The sequence below is a fragment of the Anopheles moucheti genome, chromosome 3 (assembly GCF_943734755.1).
Source record: "Anopheles moucheti chromosome 3, idAnoMoucSN_F20_07, whole genome shotgun sequence".
Lineage (NCBI taxonomy): Eukaryota > Metazoa > Arthropoda > Insecta > Diptera > Culicidae > Anopheles > Anopheles moucheti.
The window spans coordinates 38,659,525-38,679,162 of NC_069141.1; the positions used below are offsets into that span (position 1 = coordinate 38,659,525).

The following is a 19,638-nucleotide window of genomic DNA, read 5'->3' on the forward strand; positions in this document are numbered from 1 at the left end:
CAAAAATTGATGAGACGCAATCAAAAAACCTTGGGAAAATGTCAAAAAATTGTGGGATACCCTGTAATGAACCATGTTTACAAAGAAAATGAGTGTACTGTCGCAGGTGCTTTGTATTGAATAGGTTTGCTATTACGAAATATTTACTCTATGGATAGAAATTAATTCTGTGGATATTGGAAAAGATAGATTAGAATAGACTAACGATTCGGAAATTGAGAAAGAACAATTATAAAGTGGAAAGTGAAAAGGAACTACTTTCATATTGGACCTGTGTCATGAAACTAAACCTTAAACATTAGTACTAGAGCTAGCTTACATCTAGCTAACCTACCCTATTACCGAAGAAAATAATACCAATATTTACAAGAAAAGATCTGTTATGAGCTCGGAATTGGATCGGGAGGTGGTATTTTTAAGGCGATCCAAATCAGTACGCATCCTCTCGTGTATTAAAGCAGATTCGTAACCGTTACTGTGTTATTAACAAATTTAGCATTAAGCATTAATCTTAACCAGCGTCCCAAACATCTGCATTCTTCCAAGCAACATTCTCAGAATTGTTTTGAAGATTTCATCACCGATGTTTCACGTAATACAAAACAAAAACATATGTTCGATAAGTTTCGTCTTCGTGTGTCTAACAATCAATTGAGAAGCTGCGGGAGAGCACGACGCAGTGGAATATTGGGCACCGCTTAGCCGTACCCTGCGAGGGGTGTACAAGGCCCATTTACAGCGAAAAGACTCTCCCGAAGGGTTTGGGCATGTGTTTATCAGATTCTTAAATCATCCAACGGTGGCGAGTGTGCGCAAGTTTGTGAAAGGTCGCTCACGGTGTGGCCCATCGGTTTTTTTTTCGTAGATTCCATGCCCACGGACACTGTGGAGGCTTGGCATTCGGGATGCCGCACGGTTCTGAAACATGCCACAGTATTAGCCATTCGAAGTCGGTCAATGTGCTCAGCCAGACAGTTTTCAAACGGTAATAAACAATAATAGACTGTTACCTGTCTCGTTAATACCTGTGTCGATTGATTAAACGGTTGAGATTAAATTATTTCGCTGAATGGTTGGTGCGCCGTGTGTTTCACCGGCTCTGCCTATCCGTGGTGGTACCGTTTGTTTTTCGCTGGTTCGCCGCCAAATGCTTCGCCCGGTGCTCGTAAATCAGCTGTTTCGTCTCAAAGGCCATCGGCAAAGGGAGAATGATGTGTTCGCGTTTTGTTGAACAACCGATGGGAGGTAATTTAGTCTCAGCTGGACGTCTTGAGCTGCGACAAAACGCCAGGAACTGTGGTGTGGTGGTGGGCTGTTAATCGGAAACGTGGAACAATTTTGGAAACACCGTGGAGACCTTACGACGGGACCTTAATCGATTCGGACTGGTCAATGATGAATGTGGATTAATAATAGGTTACCCCGCAATCCCATGGATTTGGCTCATTTGGTTGTATTTCGTGTTTCGTGGGTCGGTACAAACTGTTAACTGTAAACCTGTCGAAAATTAAAGCTACATTTCGAACCGATTTTCTGCTACAACGGTGATGAAAAAAGCAGAATAGTAATGTGACAAGCATTTTGTGGTCATTACATGGCAATTAACAAAACCAAACTACTAACTGTTAGGCTATGCATTTTATGTCATATAAATCTCATAAAAATGAATCAACATTAAAGTTAAGGAAGCCATTTTATATTTCGAGCATCAGTTTCGTAACTTCCGGAAAATCAATTTGTGATGTTATTAAATTCTTGGCAATGTATGCAAAAATAGCATTCCAAATTTTTCCTGCTCTGAATGATTGGACACAGTACACAGTACTATCTGTTGTTGCCCACTATCGGACTTCCAACCTATGATGAAACCAGAACAGGGATGTTGTTGAACGCTATGTTTGCAAACCATAACATGACTCGATTTTATTATATGTATCACACATTTAAACAACCACATTCTATGCATGGCTGCCCTCCGTTGTCGGTGGACATTCACATATCAGTTGGTACAATTTTATTGCTCTACCAATGATAGGATACACGACTTACGCGTCGAGACCATTGCAGAGGATGGCGATGTACATGATTGAAAGTATAAACATACCCGTCGTTGATAACGCAATTATTGTCAAATGATGAGGGTCCAACGAAAACCCGGAACATAAATTGGCACAATGCCATAAATGCTGCGTGTGGTGCGTGTGATGGACACGATGGTGAACTCGGCCGGTGGGATGATTTTACATCCAACTCAATTAAGGTTTGTCAATATTGGTATCATTCTGCACCGAACTCATTTACGCTTTTTAATGGATTTGTTGCAGGGACGTGAACGTTGGACCAGCATCACCATGATCGAACATACGATAAATTAGGACAAGAGTGTCAGAGTCAGTTCGACGAGAGTTCCGGGGGTAGGTAGCATTGACCATCGGGGCTATATGCAATCGCAGAAAAGCGCTAGTAGCTTTCGGTCGCATGTGGTAAATATGATGATCGGGATGGGCTTGCTTTCCACACGTATTGGCAAACGCAATCATGAACACTCGACCAAACATAATAACGTTATTGATATTGATGATCCATTCGTTAAATGACAGTGACCAATGCATCCTGAAACGTTGCTGCAGCAGAACAGCATTTCAAATCTGTTTTGCCAAAAACATGTTGCTGAATGTTTTTGTGAATGATTGCAAATTTAGTAAGTTGAATGCAACTGTTTTTGAACTTGAGAACTTTGAGAATTGGATAAGTTATTGAATAGATCAAAATTTAAATTTTCCTTAAATATTATTCAAAAAAATCGCTTTAAAATATTATTCTGTAATAGAAGAAAAAAATAATACGTTTCATGGTACCGTTGTCCTGGTGAGGTTGGTAAACTTTGAATAAATTGTCTGGTGCCGGAAATGACGATAGTAATGCTAGCAACAAATCCAAGCAATCAAAGGAATGCCGCTCAAGTACCGTGACATCGAAGCGACACGTGCACATCGCAAGTCAACCATGGTAGACGTGCGTATAATTCCTTCACAACCCGGCTAGATGGTTTATGCTGGGAAATTACAAGAGCACCCATTATACAGCGTCGGAAAACACACACAGGGGGAAAATATGCGACAAAAATGTTTCCTTGATGTTTGGGAAAATGCAATCAGACAGTGTGGTAGGGCAATTAGATCTTGCATATAATTTAACTGTTCTTTTGTCGCTTTTGCATTCGCGGCTGTGTTCAGCCGCAATCTGAGTGTGTATCTTATCTCGTTCGAGGGTAATGTTAACATTTCTTATCTGTAGCTGAATTAGAAGATAATTTAAGAAATGTGACAGTTTTTTGAATAATTTAATATTTGATTCAAACGGGATAAGGTATTCTTTTTCGGTTCAAATATAAAAAAGCTTCAAAGTGACTTGCCCAAAAATTTAATCTTAAAGATGTGCCACAGATGGAGGCAGCTTCATGGGATTGTAATATCACCAATTATGTCAAAGTTTTTATGGGTTTGTACCTTTTTTGTATTTGCGAATATTGGTGTTAAAAATAAAATTATTTCCACATTCTTATATGGCATCCGGACAGACAAGAAAACTCAGCGCTTTTTACCGTTGAATGATCGAAATTTAATTGTTATGGCAAATATTAGTTGCACAGCACAGCGATGATAAGTTGATCAGAATGAATATTATTTTAATTAGTATAATATTTACTAAACAAAATAAAGATTTTGCCTGTCACGGAAAATTGGTCGGACTTTCTTCTAAATTTTCAGCTATGAGTATTTCGAATCACAAATAGGCAGTTATGAGTTAAGCTAGGTCAAGAATGACAACGTTGGGCCAATAAAAAATGAATATTATTTTGTTACTAATCAATTTTGTTATAAAGTTAGGAATGCTGGTGATTAAAACCATTGCTGTTTAATTAAGCTTTTACTGTTAGTGAAATGTGATTTTATATAAATTGTGGTTACTAAATAAACACCGTGTTATTGTATTTCGTTCTATTCAAATAAATTCCTAAACGGCGGAAATCGTGATATATTTTCCAACACATTTATAAGCTGATTTTCGTACCACTCAAGTTAAAGCACCACATGGATGCCACTGCTGCAAAAGCCTAGCGTGTGACTGGCTTGGTCATTCGATATGCACTTTAACAGCAACATAAACCAAAATCGTTTCAGACCTTTTGGATAATCGTAATTTTTATGGAGTGTTATACGAGTTGTTTCATAAACGGTTACAAAGTAGAAAGCCATCTAACATTTCTAAGCGAGCGATATAAACACCCGTATCGGAAACACCCACACTATTGTGTTTGTTAAGTTATGCTGAATCTTAAAATTCGATACATTCGTTGATATCGCGTTGATGCGTGAGCATAAACATCAGTAAAACATCGTTTAATGTGTCCGTGTGGGTTCGGCTGGTGGGTAAAGTGGATTGTAACGTAAATTTGCTGTCAAAAATGGACGTAAAACCGTCGCACTGCTAATGCCGAAACAGCCATGAACTGTGCGTGGTCAGTGGATGGTAAAAGTTTGATCAGCGTGAAATATCTAAACGACACAAATAGTATAATTAATCATGTGCTCAAGTAAGCTAGGCTTACTGTTGCATTTGTCACAACGAAGAACGTATCGGATTACAACCATCGTTGGGAATTTGGAGTAGCTTATGCTGGCTCACCTACTTTGTTGTTAGAAACGCAGCGGAATAAACGTTATGTGACAATAAGATGTCCAGAAAAGGCTAAGGAAACGGTATAACGCTGTGGGTAGAATAGGTCATTTTGTGTTGTGGCAGCACGAATCCAGATTTGATCAATCAATGTGCATTAAACTTTTTAAGGTTATCATTTATGTTACTAGTCTGTTTGGTTTTGTTTTTTAAATTAACTTAACTTGTAGGAGCTTTAAGTTTTCCAAGAGCCTTCATGTGTAGAATGGAAATACTTTTAGGAGTGACTTATACTTGACTGGTGCTTGATATCATGTGACACTTGAAATTTGATTTTGAAAAAATTTTTGCAAGTGTTAAATTAATAAATCTAAACGCTTTAAAGGAACATGTACAGTTTTCATTTTATTTATTACTCCTAGACGATAGTAACTTAATATTTTCTCTTAGTGGCTTAAACGATGATCAATTCATTTAATAGACAATTGAATTGTTGGATACCTTTTATACCGTATATGAACTTACTCAAAGTGAACAATCGAGTTGTAAGAAAATACATAAAAAAAATCGTATCTTATTTCAATTGAATTCTCAGACAGCTCAGTTTTATCCGTTTTATCAAGTCTCGCAGTACCAAACCAAACCAAGCTGGAAACATCTAACAGAAAATATTTACAGTCTTTCGGTGATTACGAGGAAATCGAGATAAAAATGGAAACCGTGCGCGGCCCTTAACGTCGGTAAACTAGGAATGAAACTGCGGTTCGAAATAGTTAAACTGCCCACGTACGATCCAATCAAGTTTGTAAGCAACCTGCTAGAAACGGTGTCAATCGTAATTGGAGGATAGTGGGCGTATCTGCTGTCGAGGATTAGGTTAATTAAAATTATGGAAATTTATTCCCATTTCCCAGAGAAAGAGATGCTGCAGCTAGTGGGTAGCTCTCCTCTGCTGATTGGATCCAATCGCTATGACGATCGTTGCATGGTGCACGATGGTGGAGCGATGCAAAAGTCTATTCACCTTCATCACGGTAGCGTGTTGTGAACCGCGTCTAATCAGCACTGAATCGCTCGATTTCATTCCCGATTGACTGGATCCCGGATCGGACACCATCCGGACCGAGCATCGAAACGGGAGCACATCTACATGATCGAAAGCGGTGGTCGAGTCAGCTAACGCACGGGAAGCATTCTGCTGTGGACTTTAAGTAGCATGACATATGGAACCATCACCCAGTGAGAGAAATGTTAATTTATGGCCTTCCGTTTGGACATATGAAACTGACAAAGCATCAACTTTTAATGATGATGAATGCAGGACGCCAGGTGTTGACTAATGTGCATGTGTCAAAAATCGTGAAGAGATACTAACGCATTTCATTTTGTTTTGAGAGATAGAAGAAATTTTTGTGAATGCTTGCATATAGGTAACAAATATCTTGGCAAGAGAAAGTCACTGGTAGTTCCCTGTGCGCCGTGTGATGAATGGAACTGTTTAATTCACTTGCATCGACGTATCAGTAGTGTTGCACATTTTGGGCATGCAGTGGTTGGTTTGGCCGGACAATATTCTTTGGCGACACTAATGGGAAATCGTTGTCGTAATTTGGCTTCCAACTCGTTGGACAGTTTTCGAGGGCCAATGTTCGCTGTCAGTCTACCGATGGGTTGAAGATAAGATAAGTCTCCATCTGGTATTTCGCGTCCTTTCTCTCCGTGCAGTCCTCAGTCCGAGGTCTCTTCTTCTCCGAATATCAATGTGGTTTGCCCTTTCGGCTGTTATCTGCGCCCAAGCAAATGGGCGAGCATCATCAACGAAAAGTTGAAGGCACGCCAGGCCGCCATTAATGGGGAGGTTGATAGTTTAGTTTGATGAAAATGTTATCATTTTATGATAATCGTTGGTCTTCCATATTGCGCAGGTTTTGTTGTTGTTTTTTTCGTTCCGTTCATGAAACATATCGAATGGTGTCATTCGAGATAGTACACAAAAAGGGTCATCCAAAGGCCAGTGTTTTTGTTAGTTCGTGAGCTAAAACCTATCACACTTTGGGGCGTTAATTTGTGTGGATGTTAAACTCACTGTTGCAAAGCGTATGGAAAAATGTACGATCAACACACAGAGTTATTTAACATTTTTTGCTCCAATTAACTCCTCAACTAGCTTAACTCAACTAATGCGTTGATGACACTGCTGTTGTTTCGCACTAATAAATGACAATGACACAGTAGTAGACGTGTTTTCGCGTTCTAGTGAAGTATTCCATACAACGAACGGTCTACGCGGAACATTTCATCCCATACAGTGGTAGAATTTCTTTGTGCCATGTGGCATGGGAATGTATGGTGACATTGATGAACGCATGGCTTCCACGAAGACACTTCATCATCAATTTCTTCGCGTCGAAATTTTACCGATAATTAATGATGTCGTCTCGGTTGACGACATACGAACAAGAGAAATAGTCATCTTGCGCAGTTAGCGGTTTCCGATGCAGCGATGATGAAGTGGAAAACGAATTCTAAACATAGGCGAGCTGAAAACCTCGTCCGATTCGTGTGTAAATCATCAACAGCAATTAATGTTGGTGGAAGTATATTTTTTTCCTCGTTGCTCTTAAGTTCGACATTTGGTTCGAATTTGGTGTTCGAAGGTGTCCGATGTCCTTCTGGCGTCGTTTATGGCATGTTCTGACGCTTGCAAGTAAAACAATTTTTAAGGAAAAGCAGCGATCTGTGTTTTGACTTCGTTATGGCGGCTATGCAATAGCATTTCCGATGCAATGACTGGGACGGTGTTCATCCAATTTCTTGTGATGAGTTGAAGGTTTTCTTTTCCTTTCGGAAGAACTAGTTTTTCAGGCAGTTGGTCTTGTTTGTTAGCCAACTTGAACCAACTTGAAATGATCAGCATGTGTCTTGTAAACTAGCCGTTTAGAACAACTGCTTCTTGCCGGGTGTGTTTGTTTATTATTCACACTTTGTGTATGTTTTGAATGTGAATGCTGCACTTCATCCATCAATCATGAGTGATGTTGAAGTTATGGAGCTAAAGGATTAGTTCATGTAATTTATTTACGCGATGGAGTTGGGGCAGATCAATTATACCTTACTTTTTTGTTAGGAGTTTTACCTTTAATTAAAGTCACGGTATGTATAATATTTTATTCAACATATTAGCAATAGACTAAGCAGAACAAGGGAATTATAAAACAATGCAAATTAAAAACCTTTTGTTTAAATAAAAAAAATGCTTAAAAATTGCATTGCATAGCCGTATTTTTTTTAAAGAGGGAATGTTTATTGACAACCAAACTTTTGCGAGTTTGATTTAATTACTAAGGTCTATGGTTGTCGAAATACAAAAACATATAAAAAAGCAGGAAAAATTAATTTCAACAGATGAAGAGATAGAAGTAAAATATGTTACGATTTCATCTAAAAAAGTAATCCAATTTAGTAATAATTATTACATATAAGATCTGAGTAATACATGCGTTAATACATTAATAAATATTTTTAATACATGTAGTATTCAACCATATCGTTCGAAAAACTTAATAATCATTAGAAAAGTTGAAAGCTGAATGGTAGAAATTATCTCCATTCGTTTACATATCTTGACCATGCGTATCCAATTAGTTTCTTAAATTGAATTTGAGATGATATCGGCCAAGTAATGCACTTACGAGTGGTAGGTTATTGGAGCATCTGGTGTTTGCTCCATGAGAAAGCATTGTAACCGGCAACATCAAAGTTGGGGAGATCAATCGTACCCTATTTTGAACCGGTCTTAGAACATTGACGCATACCAGATACAACAATGTACCGATATTATGCTGCAATATGCTAGTGGATATGGACGATATGGCGCCTTGCATGTTAAGAGGGAGAAAGTGAACTTTATAGAGCGCATGAAGTACATTAGAACTAAATTTCTCGATAGTTGATCGGGAAATTTATGGTGTGTTATGCTTTTGGCTACTAGGGAATCAAATTTAAGTGTTGTTTGAAACCCTTTCTAGACCATAAATGAAGTCGTTCGTACCTCGTTTAGTATACTAACGATTATTTCTCGCTGAGGGTATTTTGGAAAGGAGTGAAGTTGATTTTTCGTCGAAGAATATTACATTTAATTGAAGTATTGAAAAAGTGGAGTATTTTTCACCTTCACTTTTTTTTTCAATTTCATAATGATGAAATTTGTCTTAAAATTCCCTAAAATTCGTTTACGAATACTTTTTTGGATGAAATGTACAAAACGCAAAGTTTCTTACTTTCCGTTTCTTTTGAAGTCCTTACATAAAGTGAGCATATGCCCGATGTTGTAATGTGTCACGGTTACAAATGTAAGGTGAAAAAAAACACATAACATTCATCATCACGCAAGTTCAGCAAACACTTGGGGCGAATGGAAAAAGCGAAAACAAAACAAAAAATTGCCATCTTATATGATTTGTCTTACTGCAGGTTTCGTTAGCGTTTCGTTGCTTTTGTTTCGTAGCGTTTTTGGTTAGCGTCCTTGTGCAAATACGTTAACCAAATTTATGATTCCATTACCGATAAAAAATTACCACCATTCACGCACCGAAAAACGCGCTGATCTATCCTTTATCAAATAGGACAGGGATCGACAAAGTGCTGACGGAAATAGCGTAACGAAGCTGCTTCTTTTCGCATCATTAATTATATTTCACCCTCTGTCGGTGGCGCTATTTGCACGTGGACTTTTCCCTGCTGTAGATGATGGGCTGTTAATTTGGCATAATGAATCACGGATGGAAATCCATAAATGGTATCTCTAGAATGATTATGCCGGCAGAGGTTCAGCAAAAGTTTGTAGGCAGCCGTAGAGTAAATACGCACTCAATGCTCTAATCCCGTGGCGTGTTTAGAGTGGTAAATTTGGATTTAATGCTTGTTTATTACCATGTTCTTCTTATCTATCGGTTCCTGTGTTTTAGTCTAGGCAAATAAAAATATCACGCTGCAGTGTAGCGGAATCATTATTAAATCAAGCCGTTCCAAAAACCGGACCCGGAGTAGTTTATTGTTGAAAAGTTTTTCCGGACCGCTTGTATTTGAATTGCTTAAAGCATTCCAAAAAAAGATGTTTTTTTTTCTTGTTCAGCATGATCTGGACTCCATGCTGGGAGAGAAAATTGAATTATGATAGACCTGGGTTAACATGATTTATGTCGTACCTTTTCCAGGATTTATGTCGTGCTGGAGTGCCGAAGCATCGAGAAACCATCGGGCAAATGTGTCCTGCTGTGTCCTTTAGGCATAATTGAAAGCGCCTGAGCCGGCTACTTGAGGTGACTTTGGTTTTTGCACTTGGCAGCAAAAGGTGCCAGAAACACTTCCTTCCCACTGATGGTTTTACCAACGTATCAGCCACTTGGAGATTGTTTGTGCCTTCAGTTGAGCGTATTTTTTTCTGCCAAGGGTTTCATTAAAGCTAAGACTAGAGCGTATTTTTTAGAGTGTCCTTTTTTCATCGTATTTTGCAGTTGTCATCCCAATCTTTACAATCTGAATCGTGACATTTTCGCTCTTTTTTATCTAGTCTTCCAATCATTTTCAGCAACGACAATGTATTTGATAATCTCATTAGCGTGTCTGACTGCAAGGGATGGGAATTATTTCAAGAGCTATTTCGCAAAGAAGTTCAGTAAATGTCGTAAGAGAATCGTCTTTCCTATGCTGTTTTGTTTTTTTTTTTCAGTAAAAGACCAGATTTCCGTTCGTTAAGGATGAGCACGTGCCTCCTCAAAGTACAGGAGCGCGGAAGAAGGTTGAAGCATTTGGTATGTGGGTAAAATTTTAGCTTCGTTTCGCCTGTACGGTAATATTGCTGTAGAGAAGAGCCATTTAATGGTATTCGCAAAACAATAAAGAAACTGACACGTTGATTAATTATTTATGATAAAGATTAAATTATGATTGAGATGCTCGACCAGTTTTTCATGAAACTTAGGCATACGAAGAAGAGAAGGCTATCTCAATTTGTAGTAGGGCACAACGTACCATAAACGTTCAAGTTTTAAATTTTTAGAATGGAATATAACGAAGAGGAATAGTTTTTCGTATCATTTGAAAAAAAAGACAAGAAATAATTATAATTCTTTGAAGACGAATTGAATAAAATACGACAAAAAAACATTGTTTTTCACTCACCTTGTGCCGTGTAGTTACACATTCCTCCAGTACATTTGATGGACTGTTGACTTTTTCCAACGCAGCTGATGATAGCCCCACTGTCAACAGCGAAAGCTTGGGCCGATGAGCTGTTAGCAACCAAGGCTGCCGTGGCTGCTGGAACACTTCCAACTGAAGACGTTTGAGCCGCAGCAGAAATACACGAGCGTTGCCGAAACTGGGTACAATCTGGACCACAATCACTCCACTCGGACCAGCTTGACCAGCGACCGACTGTAAATAAATATAGGACATAGCAGTCAGACTAGGTGGAGATACTGTGGAAAAACATAATTTCAGCTTAACTTTCGTTATTTTTACTTTTTGGGTGGGCAATTTGTATTTCTGCAAGTCTTTCATTGCAAATTAACAGTATCAATAATGATGAGCATACGTAATTGAAAGATGCATGCATGCTGCTACGGTAAATATTTGTAATAACACATTGCATTGATGGAATTGATGTATAACTACGGTAACAACTTAAAAAACTTTATATAACAATCCATCATCCAAGCTTAAATTGGAAAAATTAACAAAAAAAGTGGAAAATGATGAGATGATTATCTTACCGCTTAGATGATAGCTATTAGGATTCACAATTTGGACATCGCCTACGTAGTGAGGGTAGCGGTGAAGTACATATGGATCGGTGATGATATCATGAATTAGTTGAATAGTTAATTGATGATTGTGTACCAAAATGTAACTACTTCGGTAAGTAAAATGATACTCATAAAACAGACAAACAACAAAACAAAGTGATAAGTGAAATAGTCCAAAGCGAATGATGAATCAAAATCGTGGAAATCTATCAAGTCAAATAAAATGTTATCAAATGAATAAGGAAAATATGGACTTACCAGAACAAGGAAGACAATCTGGCGTAGACTCCGTGCTCGCTCCTATGCAAGCTGCTCCGTTGTTTATTGGAACAGGACTATTGCATAGACGTGTGCGTTTTTGCCCTTGCTTGGGATGACCGGGACATTTGCAATCCGTCCAAGAACTCCATTGGCTCCACCCTCCATCAACTTTAGATTGTAAGACATACATGAAAGACATATTGGTTTTTATTTAGCAAATATATATTGGAATTGATTGTTGGGCTAGTTGATCATTATTGTTTAATGCTTATGTTCTTTTTATTATTTTGTATAATTATTAGAATAATACATTTTCGACAATTGCTGGTACTAATTTAATGGTTAATCAAAACGTATTGTTGTTTTTAGAAATTTTGATGTTTTGTTTTCTGGAGTGACATATTTAAATACATTGATTTTAATTAATAATTGTAATGATCATAATAATAAAATAAAAATTGGAGAAAATTTTTCTTGGTACTAAGGTATTTAATTCCTTATTTTCCGAGTTATGAATACACTAATTACAATATCGCTTTAGTTTAAGTTTTGGGTTCATTTTCCGTTCATAATTAGATTTTTTATAAAACCATGAAATTCTTCAATTTCAAAATTCTTCACTCGGTACGTAATTTTTGTTATTACGCTGCAAAATCAATACATAGCAGTACGTACGGTATCAAGCTGTAGGCTCTTAAAAAGTCGAAGGGGAAATGTAAATGAGTCTACACAATTTATTCCTTCACAAGTTTGGGGAAATTCGGTAGACAATGACATTCTGACGATGGAATAATGACATGTTTGATGTCAAGCATCACACGGACGCACAGCATCCTGCGCTTTGCACCGTGGGAAGGCTTTCCACACTCGCACATCATTTTCGGTAGCTATATTTACCGCTCGGCAGGAAGAAATTTATGCAGATCAATCATCAGCACATACAAATAACCCACATTTTTATGCGTATCTATACCCCGTCTGCAAGGGAAGGTCGTCGATTGTCGTCAGCTCTGTAGGAGTCTCCCAGAATTAAGTAACATAATTTAGTCTTGGAATTTGAAAAATATTCCCAGAAGAATTCTCGCCTGTCAGCTTGAGTGACGCCTGTCCATTAAGGGCCCTTTAAAAAGCAGTTGTGTGCAGTAAGCGAAAAGGCTGCTACAAATTGTTAGGGGTGCATAATTTGGAACAAGACAAGTAAATGAAGTTAGAATTGACAAGGACTGCCTCCTTAAAGCTGAATCCGAACAGCGCCGAACCGGCGAACCGAGAAGATACCGTTGACCTGTTTCTTCGGTTTAAGATGTTTCAATACTGAGCACCCTTGAAACTTAAGGGTCCTGGTGGGACTATTCTCTGCCTGCTTTTGTGTCGTTTTTGTTACAAAAATGACCAGATGACAAATAGGTGGATGGTTGTATAACCAACTGAAGAAACACTTACCGTACACGGTGATTGGAACTGGTTCGGATACACGCTTGCCGGCAATGTTCTCCGCAACACATGTATAATTGGCCATGTCCTGGAAAAAGGCAACAAAAGACGAAACAAATGAAGAGTCAGCAAAGATGAGCAGCTACATAGATGAGAGCGATACATAAGAAATGATCTGAGGCCCAGCGGCGCAACAGCCATTGTATTGTCGGCTGTGATAAGGGTCGAGCAATAACAAAGGCAAGAAATTTGAGTATAAATATAAGAATAATGCGTCAGCTGTACCCGCCTCCATCGGCTATAAAAAATGCATCAGTCACCGTTAGCATTTTGAAAGAAACAAAAAGCTGTATAAAAATATCATTCGAACCACGATGTAACCAGGATCGGTAACGGATATCTTTTTTGAGCGTTCTATTCGTTCGAAAGACCATTAGACCACAAAATAATGTTTTCTCGTCGGGCTGTTCACTCCTCCAAGCAGAATCGTTAGGTTTGGTCAAAGGATGAATGGGGGTATCTGTATTTCTGCTTCGTAAACGATGGCGGCAAAAGACGATCAAACGTGGATAGCGAAAAGAAATCTATATTTCCGATGGATAAAATTTCTTTTTCCCAAGAAGCTTTAATCGAATCCTTTTCATGCGGGTTTGGGTGATGTTTTTTTCTCTCTCTCTTCATTTCATCGTGTTTTAATCGAATCCTTTTCATATTATGTCGGTACGAAATACACACAATATGCTATGCCGATTTCATCATACTAGGATGATAATAAAAAGGATACGAGCTGAACAATACCAAACCGATGCATGCAGCGTGGCTTCTCATGCTACGCTGGGTGGAAGGAAACGGATGAGATAACAATAGTGGAAAAAAAGAAAGACCTGCGTTCAACAAATCCAACCCACATCCTTTCCCATTGAAAGCTGGCATCCGCTCCTGACAGCATGCTTCGCTAGATGCTCAAAATTATTATGGCCAAACCGTATCAGGTTGCGTTATTCAGTTGAAAAAAAAAAAAGAGCTGTAAAGTATCATCCCACCGAAAGCAGAAATATGCTGCTTCCTTTGGCGAATACCTCGGTCAGAGCATCGGTCATGAGCTCATGCGCTTACTTGTAGTTCCACTCGTGCAATCATCAGCGTGCTGTCGGTCACTATTACGAACGGTGAATTGGTTTGCACCGGTACGCCGTTCTTCAGCCACACGACTTTGGCCGCCGGTGTTGCATTGAAGATGCAGTTCAGATCGGCCCGACCACCCGTGGCGACGCGCACGATCTTCGGTGAGATGCTAATTTGTTTCTTAATGGCTGCAAAAAAGAGAAGAAGGTGAAGTAAAGTTGAAGGAAGGATATAATATGTTTAAGAATGATGCGCGAAACGGACACTCGAGTCGAGCAAAAGACAAAGATGAGACGATGTGAAGAAGCAGTTGCAAGAGCACTGCACTTAGCATTCAAATGAACGTGGTTGCGTTGGAATTGTGCGTGTGTGGTGAAAAAAGTCTTTGTAATCTCCCTTTTATTTTCTTAAAGAAAAAATATACCACATACCCTTAGTTCACCAAACTTTAGTCTTAATATACATAAAATTAATTTACTTTAGTCATTAAAAGATTAGCACTTAAAATCCTCTACACGGTTCTCGCCTTTTGGACACTGCGCCATACCACAACTCATCAATCTAATCAAAGATCATATGTCACTCTTAACGGGAGGTGTTTGTATCATGTATTTCTGACAGCGGTCAACGATGATACGTGATCCGTTGAGGATGTCACGATAGGAGGACAGGTGGAGAGGGAATGGTATCCAAAGGGAATACCCGGCGGATGTTAAGAGGCCATCTCCACAATTACCTGCAGACATTTGCCTATTCCACTTGAGCTGGACAGTGGAGATTGTTTGTGGTAGCATTTACCATGGGAAACATTGGTTGCACAAACATGCTGTCAACGATGCGTGTAGTTGCCAACGAGTGAGTAAATAATGAGCTGTATTATGCTGCAGTTCAATAAGGTCAAGGGTCTAGTTGTGGAAGTCTCTTGTTAACCATGAAATTGTTTTGTGTGTTTGCGAAAACTAACTACAACAGTAGTGCTTATTGAACATTTTTGGGCTGGAAATGTTCGGGATAGTCTAATGGTTCCATGAGGATTGTTCAGGTTAGAGCATCAAAAGTTGTGGATCGAATTGTGTCTGAACTTACTGGCAATACTGGTCATGTATAATTGGTTAGTTCGTTAATCTGACTAAGAGTTATTGTTTAGATTTTATTGTACGCATCGACTTTACATATAAATTAGTTGTCATCTGCTGCTATTCAGACTGATTTATATTAGTGCGAGATCGATCTGCATCTACCATAGTCGAGCTATTCCATGTTTGCATACAGACTGTTCATCAACAGAATTTAAACTTCAAACACCACATTCCGTGTCGGCGATGGCGTTGATTTCTGTAACATCGTGTGTTTGTTACACTATTGGATGACTTTTTATTCAAACGAATAAAAATTCAATCACCTTTTGATGAAGTTAATTTGCATTCGAATCGATGGCTTGATAGGTTTTCTTCATCGGTCAGAAACCCTTAGGTCGACACAGGGGTTATACATAATAATGTCGAGGTGATGAATGTGATAAACTGCCGTTCCTTTCTCAATGCTGTAAACTGGTAAGCATCACGTGAATCGTTAGTTCAAGCAAAAGGGAACTGATGACACATTCGTTCGAACACAGAAATTCCATCTCCGCTGACGTTGGTGTTCTGATACGTAACGGGGCAACCGCTTTTCGGTGAATTTCCTGTCCTAGACCCCGTAGCCCAACGGTGGTCTTTGGACCAAAAAACCACGAGAACGTGCGACCGTTCTCACAATTCCATGCTATACCTTTACAGGCCAACTAAAGCCCTATGGCCTCTTCGTTGTTCTTCTGGATATTTATTAGGTACCAGTCGATTTCCATGTCGAACGATCGTTCGAAAACAGCGAAGCCCTTGTTTTCCTGTTGTGGTTGTGGAGGAATGTTCAACGTTTAAAAATTATACTTTCCAACACTAATTTGACGACAACAGCATCGAGTTCGGATTGTTCTTTCTATGCCGTTGATCGATGGTGGGTGTGAAGTTCGGGTTTTAAACAACGGGTGTCTTTCATCGATATTTATCAACGACCATTCTCACGGTTATGAAATGCAATGGAGCGAGAAGGAAAAGTTTACAGCAACTTTGTATGTAACAAGACCCGTTGGAATACCTTGATATGGAAAGTTGAAGTTTAAAATTAACGTTCGAATATGTAGATTACAAACAGTCGTGAAGTTTACAACACGATTTAACCCAAAATAAATTCATTACTCAATCATTCTTTAGATGTTTATCATATTTGTACCTGTATCATAATCTTATTGATTTTTCTAATTCCATAAAACGATATGCGTACGAAATTAGCGAACGTTATTTCTAACCGCGTATCAACGCAAAACCAGTTCCCATAGGCCATGTTCGAATATTCGGCGCCTAACGTAAGGTTATTTCTTCCCGCAGCATAAGGCATGCATAAGAAACACGCCTTCTGATGTCAAATAAAAAAAAAATATTGCGGCAATAATTTTAGGTTCTATGCTTCCTTCTTTAGGGTTCATGCACGGGGTTTGGAACCAGACATTTGTTTTTAATTTTCAGACCCTCGAAGGCGGAACTCATAAATCTCGCGGTTTTAGGTACTACCCAGAATCAGAAACCATTTCAAACCCGAGAACAAAGAACAAAGCGGTAGATATGAGTCTAAGTTAATATTTCATATTTTTCCGACCCATATTAGATTTATTTTGAAAAGTTTTTTGCTGTGACTTCATCCAGATGATGCATTAAGCGAGCAGAGTTTCGGAAGCAATGCTTTAATATTTCCAAAAGCTTTTTAAAATAATAATTCTCATTCTTTACAGTGTTAGTTGACAGCAGTTCAAGAATGTGTAAATAAATAAGCATCTAGTGAATAAACATCCATCCATCCAGGACTATCTCCACTGTTTACCTCTGCACACAAGAGAAATGGTAACCAGTCGGTAATTAACACTTACTTGCCACTTGGATCGTAACTGGTTGGGTCTTGGCAGGTCCGCGAGATGAGTAGGCACGGCATTCACACTCGAATGGGCCTGAGCCGAAGAACTCGTCGACGAGCTCTCGGGTGATGGTGGCCGTGGCTTCTTGCAGCTGCACACCGCTGTGCGGATCTGTGTGGTGTTCTTTCTCCGTCGGTGGAGGTTTGTTACTTCCGCTGCACTTGAATGAGATCTGTAAAAAAATGGGGGAAATGCAGTTAATCAAATGATGTAGAATTCTACTGTACGAATTGTTTGATCTTCTCATGAGACGGTACGGGATGTTTGAGCGACATGATAACATATTAAAATGTGATGACTGTTTGGACCAACGGTTTTACTGAAATATGCTGTGATCTGAACCGTGTCTTACCTGCAGTGCATGTGACGCCTTACAGTACAGCTTGGCTGGTCGGTTCTTCATCACGTAAGCACTCTTTGGTTCGACTATAAACGCCGGATACGGCGTTCCGTCATTTCCCGCCCCAAAGCTCTCGATCTGATCGATAGCTCCTGCCTCAAAGTTATCGGTGTAGTCCAACGAGTCGTGCTTGTTCGCGTTTGGAGCTCGATCCTCGGTCGCTCGACTGTCGTCATCGAAGTTTCCCAATAGCTCGCCTCCATCCTCATAAGCATCCTCCTCGTCGTCTTCTTCCTCTTCTTCCTCCCGGTTATGTGCACCAAGCGTTGGTTTCGCGTTGGTAACCGTCCCGGAGAAAGCCGGTAAGCTGGTGGAAACATCCGACTTGTACGGTGGCACGCCAGCACTGTTGGCGCCCTTTGATACAGTTGCACCGAGCGAGCTGGTACTGTCGCCATGCACATCCAGCAGCATGGCATCGGAAATGTAGCCAAAGTCATCGTTCACCGACGTATAACCTCGCCGACCTCTATCGAGCGGACCACCTGAGAGCTGCCGCTGATGTTGGTGATCCTTATTCACTTTGAGGCCAATTACATTCTCCACCAAGCCGAACAAGCCGATAAATAATGGAAACAATGTCGCCGCTGTTATCCTCATGTTTACGACCCGCGCAGTAGCCGTTGTTATCTTGAGTATGTGTTTGTACGTGCGGAGTGTAGTGTATGTGTGACGGTTGAGCAGTATCCCTTTGGTGGGACCAACACGAAGCTACACATTAGGCCACCCGTAAGTCACTTTCCGCGACATTGACCAGTCGGTGGTTTTAATGGGGTTTCACACTTATGGAATTTTAGCCGCACAATTTAACCTTTTTTGGCAGATAAAGCCAAAAAGAGTTTTTTTTTTTAATTCTCCTTGATAATTCACAGTGGTTGCACTACACTAGGGTTATTTTTTGACGTTTGTCGTTTTTTACCTTTAAGGTTGGAAGGAAAATAAGGATAAGGATGAAAGTGAATTTTAATTTTTTGAATAATCGTAGATTTTTTTAGAATTGTAGAAAGTCACGGCTTTAAATAAAAAATAAATTCTGCACGTTTGCTCATTTTCCACAAGCGGTTCAGCATAATATTTAATTCCATTCTAGAACTGAATTTATGCTCAGAAAATAGTCAATTGAACATGCCTTGAGGTACCCTTTTTAGATTAATCATTTAAGGGGACAAAATAAGCTGTCCAGCCTGGGTATTTCTTAAGAAAACAACCCAAACAACAAAACAAAACAAGGAAACAAACTAAACAATGATTACTTTTAACAGATTTTTTTGTATACACTATTAGATTTAAAACCACGCTTGTTCCGCTCAAACCATATCTCACTGATAACTTTGCGACTCGCTTTTTTATATAATACACTGTACACTGTTACCCACAGGACGTACAACAAGCTGCTTCTATCACACGAGTGATACATCGAAACAATATGGCACGGACATGGAACCTTCGGAAAATCATCCACGATTTCACTTTAGCTTCGGAACAGATCCGTAGCTCACCATTCGCTTGGTATTGTCCGGGGTAACGAAAGGGACGAGATGAGATTCTTTACTATGTGGCAGAATGTCAAGCGTGTCTGCTGGTAAGTTTGTTCGTCGTTCCATCTGGTTGAATGGTGTATCATGGTTTACTGCATCATGCTGTAGAATTTACTCGCCATTCGGTGGCACCGTGTCGGTCGGTTGGTTTATGGAAGGTTTTTTTTCCTCCATCGAAAAATCCCTCTTTCATTCGTTGGCAAGTGTATGTAGGTGCTTGTCAGTCCAGGTGATACCTGTAATTGGAAAATTGAATAAAGTGTTTGTTAGTGATTGGTTTCGTTTATGGTTTTCGTGCTCGGTAAGGGTTGGATATAATCGAATTTGATGTTATGTTAGTGGCAAATTTTGACATGCTGTAAGAGTAACCAATTAGTGAGAGTA

General features: G+C 39.3%; 1 protein-coding gene across 1 annotated transcript in view; it reads right to left on the reverse strand.

Moving 5' to 3' along the window:
• The window catches only part of LOC128304381 (netrin receptor UNC5C-like), a 40,356-nt gene extending 22,040 nt beyond the window's left edge, over window positions 1-18,316 (reverse strand). The window contains exons 1-7 of the mRNA XM_053041562.1: window positions 17,669-18,316; window positions 17,272-17,488; window positions 14,301-14,497; window positions 13,194-13,272; window positions 11,748-11,918; window positions 11,457-11,498; window positions 10,864-11,118 (exon numbers count right to left, since the gene is read on the reverse strand). Coding sequence (XP_052897522.1) covers window positions 10,864-11,118; window positions 11,457-11,498; window positions 11,748-11,918; window positions 13,194-13,272; window positions 14,301-14,497; window positions 17,272-17,488; window positions 17,669-18,316 — 1,609 coding nt within the window. The remainder of the gene's footprint in view (window positions 1-10,863; window positions 11,119-11,456; window positions 11,499-11,747; window positions 11,919-13,193; window positions 13,273-14,300; window positions 14,498-17,271; window positions 17,489-17,668) is intronic.
• Between the last annotated feature and the right edge of the window lie 1,322 nt (window positions 18,317-19,638).